The sequence below is a fragment of the Schistocerca americana genome, chromosome 2 (genome assembly GCF_021461395.2).
Source record: "Schistocerca americana isolate TAMUIC-IGC-003095 chromosome 2, iqSchAmer2.1, whole genome shotgun sequence".
Classification (NCBI taxonomy): Eukaryota; Metazoa; Arthropoda; class Insecta; order Orthoptera; family Acrididae; genus Schistocerca; species Schistocerca americana.
This window is the reverse complement of record NC_060120.1, coordinates 828,003,992-828,018,347: the sequence shown is the minus strand read 5'-3', so window position 1 is coordinate 828,018,347 and position 14,356 is coordinate 828,003,992. Positions and strand designations below refer to the sequence as shown.

The following is a 14,356-nucleotide window of genomic DNA, read 5'->3' as shown; positions in this document are numbered from 1 at the left end:
AAAAGCTCTGGACAAGTCTAAAAATCTGCTTATAATACAGTCATCCTTGTGAAGAGCTTCAAGTACCACTTTTGTAAACTGTGTAATGATCAGTAATTGTACTTCTTCCACTTCGGAAACCGATAGCCTATCTTTCATGACAGGTTGTTATTTTTAAGACTGAAGACAGTAATGAAACTGGCCTTCAGCTATCAATACTGTCCACAGTACATCTCTTTAGTAAGAGCACAACTTTGGAAAAATACTTGAACTGAAGGTCATGGACGTATAGGCTATACATGCACCTCTTCATCTACATCTGCTGACTTCTTATTTTTTAATTTCTGTGTTGTCTCCCTGACTTAGAGCTCTGTTGTGGGAGAAATGACATCATTGTGCTTGCTGTGTAAGTTTGCTACATTTGTTTGAGGAAGATTTTGCTGTAACTTATCAACAACACCAGAGAAATAGTAATTTACAAAATTTGCTAATTCCTGATGGTTTTCTATTATTCTAACACATCTTTGATTTGTATATTGTTATTCTAGTACCTGCATTTGTCCATATTCTAAATTGTTTGATAAGTATGAATAATGAATATAAAAATTGTAGTTTTCATGATTACAAGTAACATAAAACTTGAATTGTAGGGATGTTATTTTGCTGCTGTGACATCATTTTCCTCTGCCGTGACAGATAAATGATACGAATCTGAAGGGAAACATAACGATAACATGTTTAAAACCAAGTTTTGCAGTAGATTGTAGAGAGAGGACGTGACTTGGTCATACTGTGATGATACCAACCATATTTTTAAATAGTTAAATCACTTGCACATCTTCCTTCTTTACAATTTATAAGGTTTCAATGGTTGTTGTATGAAAGGTAAAGAGTGAGGAAATATTTTGTTGATGCAGAGAATAGGGAAATGAAATTTAATAATTTAATAACAAAGACTTACTTAGCATATTAAATTTTTCATAGCATATCCACAAACAGTCTACAATAAAAATGCTCACAAGTGATCTTATAATTGTCTTTAATTGTTGTTGAATATTTGTACACATTTGTTAAATATTTGTGTCAAGTTTTTGTTTTTTTGACTTTAAGTTATGGTAGTTGTAGGAAACTCTGCAAGAATTAGAATTCTATTTTGGAGGTTTCTCATATCAGCTGTGTTAATTAGTAATGGTGGTAGCAAATCACTGTTTTAAACAGTTCGCTCTCATAAGTAGGTGTGTGATACAAACAAAATTTCTGTTGAAAGTTTCCTGTTATTCCCACATATTTTCTTCTTTGGGATATGAAAGTTGTTTTGTAGTTAAAATACATTGACCAAGCAAAACTAATTGTTTTTTTAATATGTGACAAAATTAACTCTGGAAATGAATAGTTGAAATATGTATAGAAGGGCAAGCAGATTTCTCTTAGTGACAGGACAGTGTTAATACTTATTGCATGGTGAACATATGTTGTGTATCTGTTGGTTTACAGTATTTAAAGACAAGCACACACCGTCACCTTTCAAGGAGGAGCTGAATGATGGAGAGAGCTCCAGAGCAGCTTTACCTGACCATGTGTATATGGATTGTATGGGTTTTGGCATGGGATGCTGCTGCCTACAGCTCACATTCCAAGCATGCAACATTAATGAAGCCAGAACTTTGTATGATCAGCTAGCACCACTGTGTCCAATAATGGTAATATGCTATTTTTTGTCTGGCATATTTATGTGCTTCCAGTTAGTAGTATACCCTTCTAACATCTTCAGAGTAAGCATAAAATTTCAGTGTTAAAACAGATATTCCTGTTAGGGTTATAAGGAGACCAAAAGTGTTACATATTTTGATATCTGGAATGCGAATAATGCAAAGAATAAAGGTAGTGCCTGACCGTGTAGTTGAGTTGGTAAGCTGTTAACAGTCACATAAACAAGATTTATGTTGTCACTTAGCTCACATTGTCTGAAAGCTTAAAGACAATTTGTCTTTTTGATGTGTTTCTTGAGTGCTCAGTGCCTCATCTAAATGGTAAGTGGGCATAATTGCAGTTCTAATTAGAATACCTTTAATTGCAAAAAAAAAAAAAAAATAAGTAAATGTGCTAGAGATCGCTGATATTGAATTGATGGATATCTGGCAGTGTTGCATTATACCTGAAACATCAGGAAGTGGTATAATCAGGTGTTTGGAGACATAGATTCCAAAAAGATTCAGAGAAGCTAATAACTTGGAATAATGACTGTCACCAGTAGGACTGATGAAGTGAAGTGAAATAGCTGCATACAAGGGGTGAGATAAAGTGTTGACGGGATCATTAAAATGTAGGAGTGAGATCAGCTAGGACACACTTATCATAACTGTACTATTCATTCTATTCGTAATTGCACATTTTTGATGTGTTAGCTATGCTGTTGCATATTACTGTATTTAATTTCACTACTGAAGCTGTTTGCTGTTTATGGGAGGGATGGCAGCAACCCTTTCTACCCCTCTGAATCTGTATGGGGAATTGTACTTATTGATCAGGAATTTACCTATTTCTAATTTATTACTTTATTTATTTATTTCATTTTTTTTTTAATGTTAGGTGTCCTCCTGTACAATCATATGCTAGCAATTTTGGTTTACTGGTCTATAACTATTGTTTCGTCTTGTGTGTGTTCTATACTTTCCCAGGGATTTCAGTAAGTGAAAGTTAGAGAAAACTGGAGACTGAAGATTACATATTTAAAGTCTAACAACCAAATCAGATTCATGTGGTGGTTGTTGTTTTCATAATCAGTTTACGATACTTGGAAGACCATAATTTAAGTTATTATTTCATAATTGTTAAATATTTCGTAGGTATCACGTATTATAATGGCAAAAACTGATGACCGGAATAGTGCAGCAGTGACTAACTGGGAAGGAGTTTTTAATAAATGAATACTGATGAGAAACTGAGCTTTAGGTAAACAAGGGAAGGTTAATAATCAAGTGTACTGAGAAGAATACACTGGGATATATCTCCAATGTAAATTCAAGTGACAACGCAATGCGGTAAGCAGTAGTAGTGTTGAACAAACAAGATACAGAAAAAAAAGAAATTTGAAAGGGCTCTGAAAAGTATGTATATTTAAAAGTATTTAAGTACTGAATAAGACTTTGATTGCAGTTCAATAAATTCAATTGAATGTAGTAGTAATCTAAAGAACTACATTCTAGAAAAGTATGTATAGGCAGTGGTAATGAGTTTCCATATTGATTTGCTTGTTGTGTTTAATCATCTGTAACCTTTTGCTTAATTTAATAATGCTATTATTAATACACGATAACAGTTGAAAGATCACTCCTTTTGCTAAACACAGGCCAGTGTGACATTCCATCATATAAAAGGTAATGTCCTATATCTGCTTAGGTTTCTCACTGTTTCCTTCTCAGCATTTCACTGCAGCTATTGTCATCTGTTTGACTTCACAAGAGATAGGAATCCTTTGCACAAGCCCAACAGGAAGAAGTCAGATGGTGACAGATAAGAGGTATTAGGGATAACACATTATTTGACAATGTCTTCAAGAAAAGGTATTAGTTTTACTTGTGAACATGTGACAAATTTCAATATCTTATTGGAGGTAACTCTTAGTCACTCTGAAATCTCTGAGTGACAGATGTGATGAAAATGATTCACATCCACTTACTATTTTGTTGCATACTGCCTGCAAGGCACAACTGATTTACTGCATGACAGACTGTTCTGGGAACTGCTATGTGAGTGTGTTATTATATTGTAGTATAGACCAATGTTTTTGCTACTGTTGCAAGTGATTTGCATCAGGAAAGTGTTCAGGGATCAGTTTAGCAAGATGAATGAATGTCTTGTCTGTGAACCAGGTCAGCTCAATATCAATTCTTTTTATGGTAGTAGTTTGTTTGGAAACATTCACAAGTGCCAGGTTTCTCTCTCAGTCTTTGGCATATTTCGTAAGTAAAGGCTAAGTCACACTATAAAAGTTTCTTCTCTTGTTGCTGCCTTCTTATATGAAGAGTATAATCAGCCCAGTGAATTGAGATGACGTAGCATATAGATGCTTTTGTGTGGCAGGTCTCAAAAGAGTCTTATAAATGGAGTAGAAACGTATGTAAGAAAACAAGACTTTGTTGGCCTTAAGCTTACACATAGAGCCAGTTCATAGGTACATAAAATATGCTTGAGATTTGATAATACACAATTTAAACATTTTCAGAATGTAAAAGGTAAGGAAACAGTTTGTAACCTACCACACAGTGATGCATCACTGGAAAGACAACCATGTTATATTATTTTAAATTAACACCTTTCATTCCTCTATGATAATATAGCATTTGTAGTTTCCTCGGTTTTTATCATACCTAGTTTCCTTTTCACTCTCCTGCAAGTATCGTAAACACAAACACCCCCCCCCCCCCTCCCTCTCTCTCTCTCTCTCTCTCTCTCTCTCTCTCTCTCTCTCTTTCTCTTTTAACTCAACCTCTTCTTCAAAATATCAGTGGGCTGACCTGTCCATTTAGGTTTTACAATTCTTATTGCATGTAGCTACTTTTTTAAAATAGAAGCAACAACAATCTCAGAAAATTTATAATTTCTATTGAAAAATAGTGAAATAGTGTAACCATGTCCATTATCATATCTGTAGTTTGGAGAATTGCTATCCATGTTGTCGTCATATATGCTAAAGCTCAGTGAAAAAAGTTTAACCTCTTTATATTTGTGAAAATTGGAACAGTAAGGGTAGTCAAGACTGTGAAGTGAACTTGGTAATTCATATGATTAGGATTAGAGAACAATATGTGATCTGTGATGTTAAAAATTTGGTATTTAGTGAAGTCGCCAGAGTGGCCGAGCGGTTCTAGGCGCTTCAGTCTGGAACCGCGCGACCGCTACAGTCGCAGGTTCGAATCCTGCCTCAGGTATGGATGTGTGTGATGTCCTTAGGTTAGTTAGGTTTAAGTAGTTCTAAGTTCTAGGGGACTGATGACCTCAAATGTTAAGTCCCATAGTGCTCAGAGCCATTTGAACCATTTGAAGTCCCCGTGTGCTGCAGTGAAGGCCTGTAAACTTCATTACACAGAATCATTCAAGGTGTGGATAAATACCTGTGGCATCTTCCTTCTTTTGGTTTGTATAAGACAGCAGAAAACACCAACAGTGTTTGCTAGAAGACCGGGTCTAACCGTTTGCTTACCAGCACTATCCTGCATATTTTTGATAGGCAAATGGTGGTAAATTTGTGTGACAAGGAAGCTGTCTTACACAAAGATCTTTGAAAAATGTGCAAAGTCACTTTTGAGCAACACTGTGCAACTGAATAAGGCATGTGAAATTACCTGAAGGAGAAAGACTTCAGGCTATAAAACCTCTGATGTGTAGCGGTCACTGTTAAGTGTTCCCTGATGCATAGTTGTCAAAATTGCGTGTCATATCCAAACCAACAGTGTTGCAGCAGCTGTGCCTCTCAACAGTTCAAGGTTCCAGATTGCATTCTTAATTGTAGGTTCTGAGATGTACTTGACCATCACTATAGATCTGGAAACTGTACATTGACTGCTGTAGTGTAGAGTAACAAAGGCGGTCTTGATGAACTTCGAGGTCAGTAGGAAAGAGAATGTCATAAGGTCTGGTAACATGAAAGACAAATGTACTAATATAGAATCTTTAAGGTTCTCAGGAGTGATTCATGGAAATGTAAGTTGTGGTACACAGCATGTTCAGTGATGAATTTTAGAATCTTGAGTTATTTATTTCTATTGTTCTCCCAACATCACAGGTTAACACATAATTACTCAGCGTGGTGAGGTTGTTAGATTATGTATTCAGGATTTGTTCTGCTACGCACAGTGGATGCTGATGGCTTGGTTTTTAAAGAAACAGTTTTAAATAGTTTCTTTAACAGTAGTTGTCACCAAAGACAGCTGAAATAATGAGTGCTTTCAGCTCTCCTCTTCACTCTTCAGTTTCATGTGCCACATGTTTAGTTTAATATATATTCTGAAAACCAAAAATACTACTAGCTGCACTAAATTTTAATAGAGACTACTACTTTTCTGGTGAGTCCATGCCGAATTAATGTAAAACTTGGATGTCTGAAAACCATTCTGTTACATGATTCAAGCTAATAGTGTCATGTTCAACAGCCAGTAAATGTCGTCAAGCCAGTATGAGAGCTCATACCAGACTCGACTACAACCAATGTATATGAAATTCAGTTATTCCACCATTAGGATATTTCTTCATGTAATTTCTCTGTGGCCTATGTTGGAGAGGCTCCCAGACATGAATAATGACACCCCAAACCATGGAGTGATGATCCGTGCACCAAAACATCAACACCTATTCTCAGTTGTATTTTGTCACTCCTGTTGTCCAGAAGCCTATACATATGTATTTAAAGATGTCGAGATAAGTACCAAAGTACAGCAAATAATAAGGTAGTTAAATTTGCTTTCTTAGTTAAATAGGATTAGGTCTCAGTCAGTTATATTTAATGTACATGAGTTCCGTCCTGCTACTATTTTGTTGATGAGACATGATTCTTCTTTCCTATGACTGCCATTTTAATTTCCTCAAGAAGCAAAATTTTATGAGGTAGTAAGATCACATTTCAAATTTGATCAAGAAGTCCCTACCAAGAGCTGTTGTTGAGACTCTAAAAACAAGTATTATGCATCTTTCGGATATCAGATTTTCAAAATTGACTTTACACATCTGGCATCAAATACATTAGAATAACCTTTTAAATGATATACCAAATGATGCACTGTAAAAAAGGAAGTTGATATCTTTGCAGTTTTTTTAATTTAAAATTCTACCTCTGAATTGGAGAAAAACCTCACTCATACTGTGAATTTAGCAGTAAACTGAATACAATGTTTGAAGCTTTCAATCTGTAAGCACACCTTCAGCTGTTTAATTATATGTAACAATAAAATATTTCTACAGCTCTCCTACATGAATCTTGCTGTTACCTGATGTGACAGTTTGAAGCTGTATAACAGGGGCTACGTAAGAAGCTTTTTGGGTCTGGAGAGATGATCTATGTCTGTTTCTAAGTGTATGAATGCTAGGTGTCCCAAAAGAACACCATTAACCCTTAATATAGTGGTCGGGAAGGCAAACTGATTGGTTTTCAAGAAGGAATCCGTATTCAGAAACGCACACAGCCTGCGTACTAAAGAGCTTCGAAGGTGGAGAACGAATGGTTCCAATTCATTTTGATGTCTGAATTCAGAAGATATGCCACACTACCCTTTAGCCACCTGTGTACTGCGTACTGTGGATGGATGATCGGATCATAACAACATTCCTGTGAGTGCGCTACATTCCTCCACACGGCCCTTGTGCACATCCTACTACGAACCTTGTGTGTTCTGCAAGAGCAGTAATGTTGTTAACAGATGTGTGACATGTACCAGTACACAGCTGCAGAAATGACCAACGTGATGCTTGCATATGGCAAAGCAGATTGGAATGGGAGAGCTGCTGCAAGATTGTAAGCGGAATGTTTTTGAGAAAGACAGACCACTACACTAAGGGTTGTTGGTGTTCAAGCGGAATGTTTTTGAGAAAGACAGACCACCACACTAAGGGTTGTTGGTGTTCTTTTGGGACACCCTGCAGAAACAGACAGAGTTTATAATTTGTGGCCATTGAGAGACACATAAGAGAAGCTGGAAAGTTGCATATAAGTATTTTCTGCCTGATGTGTGTCCATGGTGCAATAAAGCAGTAGCATTTTGTGCTTTGTACTTGCAAATGCTATCCTCAGTCTACTGTTTGCCCTCTGGAATGAGCCGAAATGTGATGCGGGTCATCCGTGCTCAGCTTGAACACTGTGGTTGCAGCACGTGCTGATGGTGTTTGAAGAGGACACAACAACCAGCACTTGGCAGGTGGCACAGGTGCTGCACATGAGTAAAAGTGCTGTGTGGCATCTTGTCCATTGACACTGGCTCCTTCCATACCATCTGCAGAAAAGCCAAGCATTATGGCAGGAGGACTACCCATGATGGGTACAGTTTGTGCAGTGGTATTTACAGCAATGCAGTCTAGCCACAATTCCCGAGATTCTTGCTATTTGGATAAACACATGTTTACTAGAGACAACATATTGAACTTACACAACACGCATGTTTGGGCAGATGAAAATTCACATGTGCAGGTGATTCAGAATCACCAACACAGGGTCAGTTGTAACATCTGGACCAGGATAATTGGGGACCGTATCACTGGGCCATATCTACTGCCAGAGAGACTAACAGCACCAATTTACCGCCAATAGAAATGTTTTGCCTGCTCTATTGTGTGTAGTGCCATTAAATGTTTGTATGGACATGGGTTTAAAACATGACGGAGTCCCATTACACTTTGATGTCGATATGTGGTATCACAGCAATATCTCATATTGGTTGGGGTGGACCAGTTCCATGGCCAGCAGTCACCAGATCCGACAGCTTTTGATGATTTTCTGTGAGGTAGTGGGAAGAGCTTGGTGTATGGCACAAATGTAACATCAGAAGAGGACCTTATTGCTAGTGTCCATGGGGCAATTGAAATACTTCAAAGACAACCGCACGTATAGTGGCTCGTGTGTGAGACTCAGCACCGCCGATGTAGGGCTTTGCATTGATGTAGGAAGTGTGCATTTCAAAGCCTGTTTGTAATGTAGACAGCATGATCTGCTGCTCATGTTGGGTTTATTGACTTAAAGTCAAATGTACACCCATCTCGGATTCATTGCTCTCCAGCACCCAAGCTGTGCCTTTCTTGATATGGGTTCTTTTTTGAAAACTGATCAGTGTTCCTTCCCACACAACATACTAAGTGTTTTCAGTGTTTCTTTTCTAGGCACCCTGTAATTTTAGATGTATGTTTGTTCCCAGAATGATAGCCATATTTAATGTTTTACGGTAGTAATTTATTTGTACATTAAATAAGTGTGTCTAAAGTTAGTTGCATATTTTTGAAGCTAACACTTTTTTGTCAGTGGCTTCTGCTCCCACTCCTTGGAAAATATTTCAAGTTTCGTAACATGTTCCTCTTCTGTTGCATGTATTAGCAGACACACAGACAAAGAGTTGATGTGTATATTAATTGCAGAATTTGTTTTCTTGAGACTGATGAAAAATAAACTCCTATATAGGGGTGTGGCATGAGTCCTAAAGGGAGAAAAATATGCTGATCATCTGAACCATATGAAGCAAAGATTCAGTGAAATGTAATAAGATTAAAGTAGTAGGTTAAGGAGTTGCAAAATAGTTACAGTGGGTGGGGCTTATTACACTCTTCCATTGAGATGTTAAAAGGGAAATCAAGAAAATGAAAGCTTATGGCACATTATCAACTTCTGTTAAGGTGCCTTTGTAGAGTTCTGTCCCATTGTTACAATCATTTATTAGACCTAGACTATTTAGGTGCTGCACTTTTTGCACAATTTTCTAGTGTCACTACCTTTACCCACACATTTAACTCTTAATGACAGATTTCTTCTACCCTAGTTTTGAAACCCACTGCTGCATGTTTTGGGTTTGGCCTGAAATTGCCCGACATTTTGGTGTTTGAAACATATTGAAAGAGACGGATACATCCCACTAGACCACAAGTGGATTGTTATACAGAAGAGTTAGTTTGAAAATTTCCATTAATTAATAAAAAAAAAATATTTTTAATCATGGCTATGAACTGCAAATATCAGTGACATTTCATTGGTGTATTTTCGTGCCTTAATCACGTTGTTTTTGTAGAATATTTTAAATTGCCCACATACCCCCCAAAGTTGAGTACTTTTCTTCTTGATTATATCCCAATAGTAAATATGGTCCTTCCTCCCCCCCCCCCCCTGTCTCTCTCTCTCTCTCTCTCTCTCTCTCTCTCTCTCTCTCTCTCTCTCTCTCTCTCTCTCGTCTGTGTGTGTGTGTGTGTGTGTGTGTGTGTGTGTGTTTGTTTTTCTCACTCACTCTGTCTGTCTGTCCTTCTCCCCCTCTTTCTCAAAAATAGCTTTTCATGTTTATGGGCTTAGGCATACTTTCTTTCATCATAGTCTGAAATGTTCCTGCCTCCCTTCTCAGGGTATTCAGCATTATTAGACCATTTGTTTTGACAGTAGTAAGCTTAAAATCTGATCTTCAGTCTCCTCATCACCCTCCATCTTCAAACTCACATTCATTCTGAGAAAGAGAAGAAAGATACTCTAGAACATTCTTGCCTTTCTAGTGATTTATTTCTACTGAAAGATTTGCTATTTACATGTCAGCCGTGGTTCCAACAGTGCTTTCTGCAAGAATGTTTTGACACTTGGTGGTGTATAATCAAGAAGTAAATGTAATTTGGTAAAGCAAGACATTGCTGTTACAAATAGCAAACCAAAATAACAATACAGGGTGTCCCACTCAAACCTCCCTGATTTCAAGGACCCAGGAGAGAAAAACAACAGTAGATACGACAGTGAAAAATGCACCACATTGTAGAGCATCTCAAAGACTTTATATTCCCACGTCAGAAGTGCCAAGTATCGTTGCCAGAGTGCAGCATGGTCCATGGTTGCATGAAATGAAAATGGCGACTCCACAGCAGAACGTGCAAGCAGTAGTGTGGTTTGCAGAAACAAAATCGCCGATTACTGTGCAAAGAAATTATCGTCGTGTGTATGAATGTGATCCATCTGAAGTGAAAACAATTAAGGAATGGTATAGGAAGTTTTTGGCAACAGGAAGTGTTCCAAAACATTCTGGCGGTGCACATTACGTAGTTTTAGAAGAGACAGTGGAGGACATCAGACAGATGTTTTTCAGAAGCGCACGTAAGTCAATTAGTCAAGAAGCTAGACAACATGATGTACCTCTGTCAACATTGAATCATGTAGTTCACCATCGTCTTCATATGTGTGCTTAAAAAATGCAAATTCTGTAACATCTGACGCCGAATGACAAACCACACCGACACCAGTTTGCTGCCGATATGTTGCAGTGTATTGATATGGATGCCAGCTTCCTGGAAAGATGTTAATTCTCAGATGAGGCAACCTTTCATCTATCAGGAAGGGTTAATAGGCATAATGTTCGGATTTGGAGTTCACAAAATCTGCATGTTGTCATTGAACATGTTTGTAATAGCCATAAACTAAACGTCTGGTGCGGGCTAATGCACGACAGGATTGTTGTATTGTTCTTCTTTGCGTAGCAAACATTGAATGGATCAGTGTATCTGGACATGTTGAAGCAGTTTGTGTACCTTCAGATACAAGACTTGCAACTCAACATCATTTTTCAACAAGATGGAGCTCTGCCACATTGGTCTACGGCTGTTCGCAAGTTCCTGGATAGGAAATTTTCCAGTCGTTGGATCGGATGCGAAGGACCCATTGCCTGGCCACCACATACGCCTGACATTATGCCACTTGATTTCTTAATGTGGGGATTCTACATCTACATCTACATGGTTACTCTGCAATTCACACTTTAGTGCCTGGCAGAGGGTTCATCGAACCATTTTCATACTACTTCTCTACCGTTCCACTCTTGAATGGCGCGTGGGGACAAAAAAAGCACCTAAATCTTCCCTTTCTAGCTCTGCTTTCTCTTATTTTATTATGATGATCGTTTCTCCCTACGTAGGTGGGTGTCAACAAAATACTTACGCATTAGGAAGAGAAAGTTGATGAAATTTTGTAAATAGATCTCGCTGCAAAGAAAACCGCCTTTCTTTCAGTGACTGCCACCCCAACTCGCGTATCATATCAGTGATACTTTCACCACTATTGTGCGACAAAACAAAATGAACTGCCCTTCTTTGCACTTTTTTGATGTCCTCCGTCAATCCTACCTGATAAGGATCCCATACCGCTCGGCAATATTCCAGCAGAGGACGGACAAGTGCAATGTAGGCTGTCTCTTTAGTGGGTTTGTTGCATCTTCTAAGTGTTCTGCCAACAAAGCGTAGTCTTTGTTTCGCCTTCCCCACAATATTATCTACGTTGTCTTTCCATTTTAAGTTGCTCGTAATTGTAATTCCTATGTATTTAGTTGAATTGACAGCCCTTAGATTTGTGTGATTTCCGTATACCCAAAGTTTATCAGATTTCTTTTAGTATACAATTGGATGACCTCGCACTTTTCTTTGTTTAGTGCTAATTGCCACTTTTCGCTCCCTACAGAAATTCTGTCTAGATCATTTTGTAATTGGAATTGATCGTCTGATGATTTTACTGGACGGTAAATTACAGCGTCTTCTGCAAACAATTGAAGTGGGCTGCTCAGATTATCACCTAGATCATTTATATAAATCAGGAACAGCAGAGGGCTTATGACACTACCTTGCGGAATGCCAGACATCACTTCTGTTCTACTCGATGATTATCGTCTATCACTGGGAACTGTGAGGAAATCACGAATCCAGTCACACAACTGAGACAGTACTCCATATGCATGCAATTTGATTAATAGTCGCTTGTGAGGAACGGTATCAAAAGCCTTCTGTAAATCTAGGAATATGGAATCGATCTGAGATCCCTTGTCAACAGAACTCATTACTTCATGAGAATAAAGAGTGTTGCACAAGAACGATATTTTCTGAATCCGTGTTGGTTATATATCAATAAGTCATTTTCTTCAATGTGATTCATAATTTTAGAGTACAGTATATGCTCCAAAATCCTACTGCAAACTGAGGTCAGTGATATGCGTCTGTAATTCAATGGGTTACTCCTATTTTCTTTCTTGAATATTGGTGTGACCTGCGCTACTTTCCAGTCTTTGGGAACAGACCTTTCGTCAAGTGAGCGGTCGTATATGATTGCTAAGAAAGGCGCTATTGTGTTTGCATACTCTGAGAGGAACCTGATTGGTATACCATCTGGACTGGAAGACTTGCCTTTCCTAAGTGATTTGAGTTGTTTCGCAACACCTAAGATATCTACTTTTATGTCACTCATGCTAACAGCTGTTCTGGTTTTGAATTCTGGTATATTTACTTCGTCTTCTTTTGTGAAGGTATTACAAAAAACTGTATTTAGTAACTCCACTTTAGTGGCACCATCATCGGTAAAATTTCCATCGCTATCGTGCAGTGACTGTATTGATTCTTTTTTGCCATTGGTGTACTTGACATATGACCTGAATCACTTTGGGTTTTCTACCATATTTTGAGACAATATTTCATTGTGGAAACTATTAAAAGCATCTTGCATTGATGTCTGCACAAAATCTTGGGGATTTTGCGTTCTTCTGAATTTGGCATGCTTTTTTCGTTCCTTCTGCAACAGTGTTCTGACGTGAAGGACCGCGTGTATGCGCCCAAAGTGGGCATTATTCCTATGTTTCAGCATTGTGTAACTAATGTGATTGCAACAGTAACAGAGGAAATGTTACAAAGAACTTGGCAAGAAATTGAATATAGACTCGATATTCTTCGTGCTACAAATGGTTCACATGTAGAGGTGTATTGATGATAAGTAGATAAATTATTTGAGATGCTCTACAATGTGGTGGATTTTTCATTGTTGTATCTACTGTGGTTTTGTTTTGTGGGTCTTTGAAATCAGGGAGGTTTGAGTGGAACATACTGTACTTGAGAAAAAAGTCAGAGGAAACAATAAAGTATGCCCATCTTTATTATTTTCATAAATAAATTTTGAAAACACCTGATGAGGCAGATTAAAAAATAATCTCTGTGCTGATTGTTTGCAGAGTGCGTCTCTCTTGATGATTCCATGAGCGGAATCAATGTGAGGATCAGTATGTCTCATACACAGGTCTGAGTGTAGTTTGCAAGTCTTATGGCACTTTTCTGTTTGTTTATTTTGTCTGCAATAAAGATGCCAGTGTCCACAAAATGAGCACTGGGGAATGCCATTAAACAGTTATTGCTTATGGTATTCAGGATTACAGATCTGTTATAAGATAAGGCATATTTAACATCTCATTTGCAACTGGTGAAAGCACCAACGAATTCGTGTTTAATACCATACGGAAAGTGCAAAACACCCCAAGAATAAGGAACTGTAACATGACAACATGATGGTGAGACTGATCTTGATTGGTTATTTAATGGAACCTCCAAGACCAAAAAGAATTTTTTTTTTACAGTGATGGAATGTGGCTTCCCAAACTCAGAAATCCTGCTATAAAATCTTATCTAGAGATGTATATTGCAAAAGCAGTTTCCAATGAGAGTACTTCAAAACGTTATGTCTTCAGAAACTATATGAAGAAAGTGTCATAAATCAGACTAGTTGCAGCTGATGATACAGTGTAGTTTAGTCTATAAGTAACCACTGACTGATATAAAAGATATGTGTTGAATACTTCAGTGGGACCCTGTAATGGGAAACAATTGAAACACATGCTTTATTAACTTGGTTTCTTGA

General features: G+C 37.7%; 1 protein-coding gene across 1 annotated transcript in view; it reads left to right on the top strand.

The window, feature by feature from the left end:
- The window catches only part of LOC124595461 (glutamate--cysteine ligase catalytic subunit), a 123,970-nt gene that overhangs the window by 31,078 nt on the left and 78,536 nt on the right, over positions 1-14,356 (top strand). The window contains exon 5 of the mRNA XM_047134210.1: positions 1,474-1,679. Within this exon, the coding sequence (XP_046990166.1) occupies positions 1,474-1,679 (206 nt within the window). The remainder of the gene's footprint in view (positions 1-1,473; positions 1,680-14,356) is intronic.